The sequence below is a fragment of the Poromitra crassiceps genome (assembly GCF_964638095.1).
Source record: "Poromitra crassiceps genome assembly, chromosome: 14".
Classification (NCBI taxonomy): domain Eukaryota; kingdom Metazoa; phylum Chordata; class Actinopteri; order Beryciformes; family Melamphaidae; genus Poromitra; species Poromitra crassiceps.
The window spans coordinates 22728105-22741450 of record NC_139633.1 but is presented as its reverse complement, the minus strand read 5'-3'; the positions used below and the strand labels follow the sequence as shown (position 1 = coordinate 22741450).

At 40.9% G+C, this 13346-nt stretch overlaps 1 protein-coding gene across 2 annotated transcripts; it reads right to left on the bottom strand.

Annotated features, from left to right (window-relative positions):
• Positions 1-3042: 3042 nt before the first annotated feature.
• On the bottom strand, positions 3043-12705 carry fas (Fas cell surface death receptor). Of its 2 annotated transcripts, XM_083650681.1 has the most exons (9): positions 12579-12705; positions 11286-11434; positions 9715-9864; positions 8822-8927; positions 8525-8607; positions 7770-7862; positions 7466-7542; positions 6668-6686; positions 3043-6582 (listed from the first exon to the last, which is right to left on the bottom strand). In XM_083650681.1, the coding sequence occupies exons 1-9, from the start codon at positions 12641-12643 to the stop codon at positions 6296-6298; spliced, it is 1029 nt and encodes a 342-aa protein (XP_083506807.1). In that variant the 5' UTR covers positions 12644-12705; the 3' UTR covers positions 3043-6295. The 2 variants fall into 2 exon arrangements, with proteins under 2 accessions (XP_083506807.1, XP_083506808.1); XM_083650682.1 differs by lacking the exon at positions 9715-9864.
• Between the last annotated feature and the right edge of the window lie 641 nt (positions 12706-13346).

Genomic DNA, 13346 nt, shown 5'->3' with positions numbered 1-13346 from the left:
GGATGTCGGCGGCAGGTAGGCCAGCCAGGAGCACGTTGCAGTAGTCCAGGCGGGAGATGATAAGTGACTTTACCAGGAGTTGAGTCGCTTCCCTTGTGAGAAAGGGACGGATTTTGCAGATGTTGTAGAAGGAGGACCTACAGGAGCGTGCTGTCGCAGCTATGTTGGCTGAGCAAGACAGCTGGTTGTCAAGGATCCCCCCAAGGTTCTTAGCTGTTTGGGAGGGAAGCACAGTGGTATTGTCAATGGAGATGGAGAGATCTGCGAGAGGGCAGTCTTTCCCTGGGAGGAAGAGTAGCTGTTTTACCAAGATTGAGCTTGAGGTGGTGGGCTGACATCCAGTCACCAATGTCTTTGAGGCATGCAGAGATGCGAGCCTCGAATTGGGTGTCAGAGGAGGGGAAGGAAAGGAAAAGCTGGGTGTCATCAGCATAGCAGTGATAAGAAAAGCCATGAGATGAGATCACATGGGCAAGAGATCTGATATAGAGAAGGAAAAGTAAGGGGCCCAGGACTGGGCCCTGGGGGACACCGGTGGTAAGAGGACAGGATCTGGAGAGGGACCCTCTCCATAAGACCTGGTATGAGCAGTTAGAGAGATAGGAAGCAAACCAGGGGGTGTGCAGAACCTGAGATGCCGAGGTCAGACAGAGTGGAAAGAAGGATTTGGTGGTTGACTGTATCGAAAGCAGCGGACAGGTCAAGGAGGACAAGGACAGAGGAGAGGGATGAGGCCTTAGCAGTGTGAAGGGCCTCTGTGACTGCAAGAAGAGCTGTCTCAGTAGAGTGAGAGGCCTTGAAACCGGACTGCAGAGGGTCCAGGAGGTCATTCTGGGAGAGATAGAGAGAAAGTTGGTCGGACGCTGCTCGTTCGAGGGTTTTGGAAAGGAATGAGAGAAGAGAGACAGGTCTGTAGTTCTGAATAGCAGTAGGGTCAAGGGAGGGTTTCTTAAGCAGAGGCTTGACTCTTGCAGTCTTTAGAGCAGGCGGAACAAGACCAGAGGACAGAGAGGAGTTTATGAAGGTAGTGAGGAAGGGAGATATGTCAGGTGAGATGGTTTGGAGGAGAGAGGAAGGGATAGGATCGAGGGGGCAGTAACTGGCTCGATTAGAGCTGATGAGTTTAAGTACTTCATCAGGAGAGAGAGGAGAGAAGGAAGTAAATCCGGGGACGGGGGGCAGAGAAGCAGGATTGGAGTCGGGAGTGTTAGTGAGGGTATCTGGAGGATGGAAGGAGGAGCTGATGTCATCCACCTTTTTAGTAAAGAAAGTTACAAAATCATCAGCAGAGAGGGAGGAGGGAGGGGGAGGGGAGGGAGGGTTGAGGAGGGTGGAGAAGGTGGAAAACAGTTTACTGGGGTTGGACGCAGAGGACTGGATTTCAGAGATGAAGAAGGAGGTTTTTGCTTTGGAGAGGAAGTTTGGAGAGAAGTTGGAGTGGATAAGGTCGTAGGAAGAGAGATCTTCAGGGTGATTTATTCTCCATTTTCTCTCAGCTGCCCAAAGCTCTGTTCGATGAGTTCGCAGAGATTCGGTCAGCCAAGGAGCAGGGGGAGAGGATCAGGCAGGCTTAGTGGTGAGTGGGCAGAGAGAATCAAGAGCGGAGGAGAGAGAGGATAGAAGAGTGGTGGAAGCCTCGTCAGTGGACAGGAGAGCAAACTGCTCGGCTGAGGGAAGCAAGGAGAGGACGGTAGAAGAGAGGGAGTTGGGTGAGAGAGTTTTTAGGTTGCGTCGGGTGGTGGTAGAGTGAGGGGGTGATGGGTGGGAGGAGGGGAGGGAGGTGGGAAGAGAGAAGGTGATAAAGTGGTGGTCGGATACAGGAAGAGGAGTCACAGTGAGGTTAGAGGTGGAGCAGGATCTGGTGCAGACCAGGTCAAGCACATTCCCTGCTTTGTGAGTTGGAGGAGATTGAGAGGGGTAGAGGTCAAAGGATGAGAAGAAGTTAAGGAAGTGCAGAGATTGTAAAGTTACTGGCTGGATTAGAAGCAGGACGAGACAACCTAGTTTGCACATGTGGGGTGGGGGTGCGGTTGGGTGTAGCAATTTTGCCCTTTATTAGCATCACATTATAGCCTGGTAAACCAGCTCACATTGGTAGAGTGAAATGAAATGTGAGCCGATCAGTGTAATGTTTTCAAATATTGAAACAAAGTTAGAAAATGTGTCATCACTGGGTATGTTTTGTCAAAACTTTAGCTCAATCAGGTTCATTATGTCTTCTTAGTTCAAAATGCTAGTTTTTGTTTCTTTTAAACAGACAAATGTGTAGTAGATGTTTTTCTTTTTACCTTGACAGTTTCGACTGACATCTGCAGTCTTCCTCAGAAGCGTCAAATGACAGCTGTGACGTGTCAACAGCTGCTTTGAGCAGGCGTGACTGAGGAAGACTGCAGATGTTGGTCGAAACTGTCTATCTACTACACATTTGTCTGTTTAAAAGAAACAAAAACGAGTATTTGTCAAAACATTGCCAGTGGTTACTGACATGTTAATTTAGAGTTTAAATTAAACCCCCCCCCCCCATTCCGGTAAGTGTCACGGTATGAGGGTTTGATCACCTTGGACCCTACAATTAGCATAATTTGCCTAAACAACAGAACACAGTGGCAAAATGCATTGTCCCTCCATGTTTTGTTCAAATAAGAAAAGAAAAAAGAAAAAACACTGGTGGTGTCTGAGATATATATATTTTTTTCATCAATCAACTCATCGAACCAATCTGCGTCATTTCATAAACATCACAATAGTGAAAAATCAAGTTTAGTCCAAATTTGACCAGTAATGTAACAGTTATGGCCAATCACTGACCTTTGATTATACCAGTTCAGCAACCAGTCTATTTTCGAAACACGCCATCAGACATCAGGACATTTAGCTAACAGGTAAAAAAACAAACATTAAAACATTAAGGATATTGAAATGCACTGTGACTGTGGCAGTGAACATTTGTTTCAAAGATTATATGTAGTGTAGTGTGTGGTTTGTGTGTGATATATATTTTTGAGGTCAACAATAAAATACCAGACACTTGGGCTTGTTGTCATATCTTTATTTCAATAGAGCACCATGCAAAATGTTGGCTTGTGACACTGAACAATGCTCAGGTTCGACTGATGAAGTCTTGATATTGATTGATCTTGATAATAAATGGCTCCAGTATTAGCCAATATGTACATGGTGAAATTAGACTTGAACTCTACTAACATATGGGCACCCAACACCAGCAAACAGAAGACATTCAAGAGAACACAAAAATACAAAACAAATAATACAAAAAATAGAAACAAATACACACCCTGAGGAATCAGTTTGATAGATTATAGATGATTTCTTGTCTAAACACACCTTGGCAAAGGCCAAAACAGATTTATTGAATGAGATGAGATGAGATGAGATGAACTTTATTGTCCCCCAGGGGAAATTTGTCTTGGGCATAGATAGTGCCATACACAGCCACATTTCGCAAGTACATAGAAGCTTTGACAAGAAAGGTACTTCAGACAGTAAAAGCATACAGTGTACAGTGTATAGTCCCCAGCTTTCACTGACAAAGTTGTGAAAAAGAAGCAGAGTAGAATGAATCAGCACAAGAACCCCTATAAACTGTATAATCAACATAACAATATATAATCAACGTACAAAAATAATGAGCTACATGATTCACTTATAGCTTCATGAGGCTCATATTCAGCGGACATGATGAGGTCAGATGTATAAATAACATGTTACCCCATCAGACAATAAGCATACAATCATCAACTGTAAACAGTGCAAACGTGATGTGATCGGCAACAAACAGCAGGTATACTAACATAATACTAATACACAATACATTGATGTATTTTTTGAATCCCTGTTTTGAGCACTGTTATATGTTAAAGCAAATAATACTGGCCGCTGACGGCCACAACGGATTCAACTTGTTCAAAAGGCTGCAAAGGCTGTTATTGTGTTAACAATCTGGCACTGAGTGACAGACATGGGACCGAGTCATTTTGTCCAAGTCTCAAGTAAGTCCCAAGTCATTTGGTCCATGTCTCAAGCAAGTCCCAAGTCATTTTGTTTTAGGCAATTCAAGTCAGGTCAAGTCACAGGTTATGTCAATTCAAGTCCTTAGTTAAAGTTAATGTCTGACCAGAAATACAAAATAATCTTACGATTACGTTAGAGCGAGAGGGTGTAACAGTAACGGTAACGACCACTAACTACTAACGTAAGTGCCGTCTCCTCGAAAAAACAAAACTATCCAGTGAGAGGAGCGTGACTAACAGCCAGTCATCCAATCATGGCAATGCCATTTCCAGCTTGCATACCGGATAATTTTACACAAACACTTTTTTTTTTTTTTTTTTTAGATTAGATTAGATTAGATTTATTTCGAACATGGTGAAAACAAAAACAAAACAAAAATAAAATAAATATAGGCAAGAAGTGCCAAACAATCATAGTCAATTGGAATTCACAGCATACAATAGACAGCAAATTCACAATCAATTTACATTTGTTTATCATGCCCGAAAAGGAGTAGGAAGAAGTTAATACTTATCAAGTCCTACCCCCTGTTTTATATCTATAGGCTTTTTATGACAGTATTATACTGTAATAACATGTTATACTACTGTATTAATATATAAGAGATGTGTACATACTCACATTATATCCATAATAATATCACACATACTATAGAGTTGTTCCTAGTACATTTGTAGCATAGCATGTACACATGTTAAAACACTTGCGTGTTTATACGCTCACACACACACACACTCACACACACAATTGAATCGTACATAGTTACGTTATAGAATCCATTCTGTATCTATTTAATATCACTTGACAACATTGAGCATGTTAATATTTTATATTTAAACTGATGAACACAAACAAGTCATCCAAGTCATCACATCTCAAGTCAAGTCAAATCACGAGTCTTCCAAGTCAACAGTTGCACAGCATGTATGTGTGTGTGTGTGTGACAAATTACCTGTGTGCCTTGAAAATAAGGTGGTTCAAAATAAAGTGGTTAAATGCAACCTTTTTCTTCTCATGTTTTTTTATTAATCAAAATGGGTCATTAAAATGATCAATAATTATCGATATCGACTGATATGAAATATTTTATATCGATATGCTTTTTAACTATATCGCCCAGCCCTACTCCACAGCAGTGACCGCAAACCCCTCTCCATTAAACAACCAATGGACAATTTGCAATGGCATTGAAACCTCCCTAAAGGGGCTCCATGTCATCCCCTGACGTCACAGGCTATGCCTGTAGCGTACGTTTCTTTGTAACTGATAGCACATAGATGTCACATGGAGGCTGGCTTTACCCAGGCTACCCCTGGCCTGGATGATTTGGAATGATGTAGGAAACCTCCCTAAAGAGGCCCCATGTCATAATTCAATGTATGTGAATCATGCATGTTTGACGGGAATGATTTCACGGTCATTCACTTTCCCTTTCAATTCAAGAGAGTGTATGTGTCATGAACCATGTCTCTTTTTACTGGCTATTCTCTTTCATGAGAGTGATCAGGAATAAAGATGTCAGATTTTAGTTTGTGTCCTGAACTCTTTAGGTTCCTGGCAAGTGCATAAACAAGGCTAGTAATGAAGCAGTGTGATAGCAGTGCAAAATGTCCTTATATACTTTGTTCCGTAATTTTACGCTCTTTGTAAAGTAGTTTGTAAGTGCTGTATTACATGTCGTATTATTATTATTGTCTCATATATTATGATATTATGACAGGCAGCTCTAGTTTCCATCTTTGAGTCATTTCAAATTTCTCCTTTCACTTTCCAGTCTCCTTTCATTATATTATATATTATATTATGGCTAGACAAGCTGTGACACATTGACACTATCAACATGGCACCAAGACCTGTGATTTCAGTGCTCTTCTACTCACTTTCAGAATCAGACCATTTAAATATGTAATTATTTGTTTGATAGTTTGATCAACTGAGAAACAGTTAAATACACAGTTAAATACAGTCAATTAATCCCATATAATCTAACTTTAAATTCAACAACACAACAGTTTACAAAATGCAAGTAGGCTACTTGAAGCATTTTCTGAAAATCGTGTAAAAAAAACGCATTTACGCTTCAAAAGTCATAAAAGTGGTCCTCATTTGTGCAGATTATCTCGCTGAACACAAACTTCGCTGTTTCATAAACTTTTCTTAACCACAGACCTTATTTCATGCATTTAACGGAAATCCCCCATACAAAAATCCAATTCACTTTTACACGCACGAGCCGGACGTGCTGCGTCCAGGTCTTCCGGACTCATTCCTGCAATACTCTATAAACAATAGCCTTCACCTTCTCTGCTGTGGCGTTGTTGTCCGTCTCTCGCAGCCTCTCTATCAGTGTGCTGGAGGCGTTCCTGCCCTCCTTCTCCACCCAGGCCTTCAGCAGTTGGAGTTTCTGTTCCTCGGCGTCATTGGGGTTGTTCCGGACTTGATTCTCGATAACAGCGTCTGACATCTCACTCTTCCGTGCTACAGCCCTCAGAACGTTCCATTCCAGCACTTTCGCTATTTCAACGAGTTGCTGAGGCGAGAGATCCCGACCTGATGCAGAGGTGAAAGACACAAATCAGCGAGAAATCTTCTAATATCGCAAAAGTTACAAAGTATGTTTCGGTGCTTTGCTTACCTTCGAGCAGCTCCGCTTCCTGAGGAGTAGAGGTAGAGTGTTAAAAAAAAGTCAATAATGATGAGTTGACTTGTTGACTAGACTGCTTAAGGTCCTTGAGCTGTTTTTCCATGCTAATAGTGCCCCCTCACTCACGATGATCTCCTAAATGTGTTCTATTAAACTCATATGAAACTTTTAGTAGGCCTCTCTAACACATCTGATTATTCAATGAAAATACAATTCTGACAGTTTTCAATTGAAAAAGTCATTAGTTTTACCAAGATGGGCCCATGAAATTACTTTGAATAACGTTTTTATCATTTTGTAAATAAATTGTAATCCCCAATTCCAAGTACCCCCTGCAAGCTGCTCAAGTACCCCTAGGGGTACACGTACCCCTGGTTGGGAATCACTGTATAATACAGTGTAATACAACAGGCTCTACACACACATGTCACAGCACAGCAGAGACACGCAGCAAGCACACTGACAAAGACAGCTAGAGCATTTCAGACAACTAACCTGTACCTCCTTGTACATAAACTGACAGCTATGCCAATGTTAGGAGAGAGACAGAAAAGGGTTTAAGACAGACAAGTCTACAGACGAAAAGAGGAAATTATGTGTTTGCATGCAGGTGTGTGTGTGTGTGTGTGTGTGTGTGTGTGTGTGTGTGTGTGTGTGTGTGTGTGTGTGTGTGTGTGCGTCTCATATTGTCAGAAACAGGACAAAGGCGTAACATGTTGCAGTGGTTTCTAGGGGTTAGACTAGAGAGCTATGAATGGACTAATAGAGATGTGATGGTGAACAACTTACCTCAGGCGGTTTAGAAGGCACCTCAGCCTTTGTAGGGGGCACCTCTGATGGACAATTTAGCCATTGAGCTATTTTCACTTGTCAAAGAATGGGAGAGATAAGTTATTTAAATAAGCATACACAAAAATATTTACACACAATGAATATATGTGAATGTTACTTCTAGTGGAATGTGAACAGAACAGATAAGCCAAGAGAGCTTTGCTCCAGGTATCACTTCATTATTTTAATGAGGAAAATAAGAGGTTATTGTGCCCTCTGCTGGTCACATTAGATACAGCTGTAAAGTCATAGAAACGCTTACCAAAGCCTCTCTTGTGGTAACAGGTGTAAAGTGATACAAGAGCTATTAGAATGAAAACTGAGCTCAGTACTGCCGCTGTCACATTAATTCCTCCTGAGACAGAGAGATGAAATAATAATAATAATATATTAATAATAATTATTATTATAATAAAAACAACAACAACAACAACAACAACAACAACAACAACAACAGCACTTTTCAAGAACTCAAAGACTTGGATTTAGATGAGACAAAATCATACCTATACTCATCATCAATCATATCTATACTGCCCCCCTGTGGGTCAAGTTTAAGCAGGCTAGCATTCAAAAGCTCCAGGTTCCTTATAATGACTGCCTGAGGATCCCTCTTAGGAAGCCAAGGTGTTGCAGCGCCAGTGAAATGTTTTGTGGTGCAGGAGTTAACACCTTTCATGCCCTGCTGAGAAACCTGACGTATAAGTTTATCTGTCGTCTGAATGTGTCCCAGAATATGATCATTATGTTGCTGTCTCAACCTAGTCTCAGTGCCACTAGATACCAGTCTTGCATCTGGAAACATTGGTACAGTGCCTTATTGTAGTATTGTTGAGTGGCTAGTGTTCTTGTTGTGATGCTTGCCTGTCTTATATGTATTGTGTGTTTGTCTGTTTTTTGGACCTTGTGTCTGTCAATAAAATGATGATGATGATGATGATACCATAACTTGATTTTGACATGATGATTTCCTAACTGAAGCCATTCAAATAGAATCATGCAAAGCAAAACCTTCACCTTCATCGTCACCTTCGTTCTTGTCTTCGCAGATTGTGTTGGTGGTGGCTGTACAGGCTTTCTTGATGCCTTCACCACCACACCTTGAATAAAAAACAATAGATTTGATATGAAGACAATTCAATAAATCAATCTGTTTTCCTTTTTGTGCCGGGGGGGAGGGGGGGGGGGCACTGCCAAGCATTTACGATGGAGGCAGAAATTGAGGGAAACTCTAGGCGATAAATTATATTTAGAGGGGTAGAATATAGTAATAATATTACTATTACTTATAATATTTAGAGAGGCAGAACTTACTTAGTACAAGGTTCGCAGGCTGTGCTGCCAGTGAACCAGTGATTTGGTTTGCACCGACACACCCGGTCACTGGTGAGGGTACAGGCCTCCTCCTGCTCCAGATTGGCTATAAAGAACAGTGCATACACACAAGTGGAATTAGAAATGATGATGCTTCACAAAGATAGACTTTGTCTTAAAAACAAGACAGACAGTGACCTCCAAAAATATTTGGATGTGACTTATGGGGTCGTGTTTACCGTGAATTATGACATAAGTGCAAATGAACGCCCCCCCCCCCCCTCATGTGGTATTCACGACTTGGGTTTTTAGAGTGGATTTGTCCTTAGAGTTAAAAATAAAATAAACGATCAAAGATAACGCTTGCCCTTGCACTGGGCGTAAGATATAACCCATCTTTTATACACTAAGCTGACAACGACAGACTGTGTTGTGGCTACATTTGCAACCAAGTCAACCAAACAAATTAATTTGCTCTAAACAAATCCTGCTTAGAGTCTTGGACTGGGAGGTCTAGGGCTGGCCCAGGGTGCTGTCATGCTGAAAGCGTTCCCTCCGCTAAAGTCTGTCATGATATTGTAAACAGTTGCAATAAAAGGTTATTTGGTTCACACTCAGTTCGCATAATGGGTAATTTTCCATGGGCAAATGCTAATAGTTGAGTAAATAACATTTTCATCAACATCATCTGTATGAAACACAACAGAAGGAGCCGGATGTATTTACACAACTTACAGTAAATGTGTTAACCTGGTACTGTATTATCAATCCACTTTAGAAAATTGCAATAAATAAATGCATGTTGAAATTCTCCCGTCTCCCCCATCAAAAGTATCTTAAAGCTTGAGTGGAAAAGAATCAAAGAAAATGTGATGTCTCCATTATGTCTGTACCATTGCGTTGGGAGCAGGAAGTGCAGGGTTCACAGTTGGTCTTTGAATTGGGCACAGTGTTGTAAGTCCCAGTCTCATTCTCAGTCTCAGTCTTACACGACGCACACGCAGTTTGACCTGCAGCAGTGCAGTGCGTTTCCATCCGCTGACCTACGGACGGATGGACACATGAGCCCGGGAACATTCAATCAATCATTACATCTGTTTGGGCCAGGATAATCTGACACGAGACCCCCGAGCTCCAGATTCACTGACTGAGGTGATGCAGCCCATCGTCCTTGAATCATCCACAGAAAACGACATGAAAACATCAAGTGGAGGCTGGAGGGCACTGCAGACAACGTCAAATAATAATAAGCGATAATATTCAGACCTGCAGGACACTTGAAAAGCTACAAAACACACTTGTACACTTAAAGGAACACTCCGCCCATTTTCAACCAGCTTTGTATCATTAGAACATCAGTAGTATATCAGAAAACTGTAAACGGTTTTGAAGTCTGTCCTTTAATTTGACAGTTATTGAGTGTTAAAGTGTGGACCAGTGACATCACTGGTCCACACTAACTCAAATGAATAACTCATTAACTCAAATCAACTCTCAATAACTGTCAAACTATTCATCATTCATCTAGTTTGACAGTTATTGAGAGTTGATTTGAGTTAATGAGTTATTCATTTGAGTTAGTGTGGACCAGTGATGTCACTGGTCCACACTTTAACACTCAATAACTGTCAAATTAAATGACAGACTTCAAAACCGTTTACAGTTTTCTGATATACTACTGATGTTCTAATGATACAAAGCTGGTTGAAAATGGGCGGAGTGTTCCTTTAAACAGTATATCGTCGATCTGTGATGTTCAGTGTTGTATCCTATTTCCCTCAATCTCCCTTGTCTCTTTCTTTCTATTTCAGTTCAAATATCAACTCAATATGCAATATCAAGCTAATTTTACACACTGGTTTTTTTTTTTACAAGTAGGTTGAGACAGCACTAGCAATAGTGCTAGTTGTCATTGCCAGTTGAGAAAAAGTTAAGTGTTGTGCCCCTAACTTAAAACAGAGGTCTTGCAGGTGTATGACTTTTGTCTGAAGGACACCAAAACCTGCCTTTTACCAATGATCCTTTATATAGTAAAAAAGGAAGGGGGGAAATGTGTAAACAAATGGAGATATCACTTAGGGAGAGAAAAGGCAGTTTGATTTGATGGGAGGATTGTTCAAGAATCTCTGATTGTTTTATTGGTTAGAATGTGTATTCATGCCTACACTGCTGCATCATGGGGGCCTAGAAAGGAAATAACATTTTGTTATTCATGGTGAAACAGACGTAGGCTACATTAGGGCATGAAAAACTTAGCTAACAAGGTAGGGGAAAAATGTTTAGGCTGATTGTTAAACTTTTAGAGTGGAATTAATTTTCCTTAAATGCTTCATAAGACACATCAACTGGAACATGTACTGTAGGTGGTATACAGTAGTAGCCTACGAGAGAGATAATGGTAAACCACCTACATGTAGGTAGTATACAGTGTGTAGCCTACAAGACATAATAGTGAAAGGCCTACCAGCAGCACAGAGGCAGCAGTCCCTCCCCTCATGCGTGTAAACACCATTTTGGCAGGCTTGTCTCCTGAAGCGGAACAGTCTTACGTTTTGATAGTGAAAATCCCGGCTGTCTTTCACTTCAGTCTCGGGTGGCACAGAAGAGACGACCCTGTAAGAGTTGTAGATGAGAGACAGAGATGTAGAGTGGAGTGGGGAGGAGGTGCATCATGAAAACAAATAATGTCAATGTTAGCAAAAGAGAGAACACACAAAAAAAACTAGCTAGAGGAGAGCGGCAAGGCTGCTTGCAATCTCAATCCGACATTGTTTAATATTTAGCTCGAGAGCAATTACAGTCACATTTTCTCTACAACCAACAACCACTAGAACTGGGCACTATCAATCAATCTGAATCTGAAAAAAAGAAAGAAAAATAAATCATAAGGTTTCTGGGGTTAAAATAAACAAACAAACAAACACATAAGTAAATAAATAAATAAATAAATAAATAAATAAATAAATAAATAAATAAATAAATAAATAAATAAATAAATAAATAAATAAAAAAGAGGAAAAGGAAAGTAACTGTCAATTCACACTGGAACTCTCAATCCTGTTTTGTAGCCTGCTACAATCATCTGGACCAATTTCCTCTGGGAGGGTTGACTTTGTAGTACAGTAATAAGAATCTCGGCCAACAATCACTCACTCTATAGATTTAGCTGTAGGCTTGAGATTGAAAATCAGGTAGCCTACTGTATCAAACCAATAGCTGTTATAGTAGTGAAATGAAGCAAGGGGGAAGCCCTGATTATGTTGCAAACAGGAAGAGAGAGAGCAGAGGAAAGAGAAAAGAGCAGTCAAGTGTAGAGCCCCACCTAGCTGGCACACAGCATTCATCGTGGTTGTGTCCATTATGATTGTCTTTGAAGAATCTATTAATCAATTAGCCTAATTGTATTTGGTGGTCATTTCATTTATGTTCGAATCTATGCTTTGCCATCATGCGCACATATCTGACTTGCTACGTCATCGAGGACGAAAGTGAAACCAAAGGTTTTGAGAGTTGGACCTGCTCCTCCGCCCAGGTATTCTTAAAAGTTTTCCACTATCCATATTAGCTAGAAAATGTCATAGATCTCTAAATCAAATGATAGCTTTGATCGTTTCTCTTCACCGTGCCTCAGCGCTTACACAGCGAGGTTATAACTAGGCTGTAAGTCAATGGCTGTAACACACCCAACACAACAACACGTTCTGTCGTCACAGGCAGCAGCTCACAAACTGAATGAAGTGAATGAAACTTTACTCACCGCCAAGACACACAACACACGATGAAAAACAACCACTGTGGACATTTCCTTGAAGCAGATGCCATCGGGGAGTTTGTAGGTAGTCGGGCAGTGGTTACAGCGCAGCCCACTAGCCTGCTACACTGTCTACAGCTCATGACAAACTGAAAACAAACTACAGTACAGTCAGTACAGTAGCCTAGACTACGCCCATTGCTTTGCATGGGGGCGGAAAAGGTTTTATTTATTCTTTTTAGAGGTATTCTCTAACATCTCATTGGTTCATCGTTTACCATTTTTATTAACATACAGTATTTTGCAAGTTGTATGCTTTAATAATTTAAAATTATGTTTTATACATCTTGTGTTACCTGAACGCATGCGCAAGTTTTCGAGCTGGGTTGGGTTGAGTTGGGTTGCCACTAGGGGGCGCAAGTGCTCTTCCAGTTCCAGTGCAGTTACTCCTGCAGTCAGTGCAGTGATTGCATTGGAAGTTAAATGATCTCACCCGTTTAGCAGTTTTGTATTTAACTTCGTAAAGAACAATACCATTTGAAGACGCAGTAGGCCTCCTAGATTATGACATGTTAAAATGCATTGTTTTGCCCTCCCACCTAGTTTAATATTCAAGCAAAAAACACCAGACTTCAAATTGACTGTCAGTTGTCTTATATCAACTACATGGAGGGAACTGATAAAATGACACAATACCAAATTGACTACCAAATTTGCCAAGTCTGCCCATCTAAATCTGACTTTTGTCTTGTGTACATCATGGTCATGTCCATG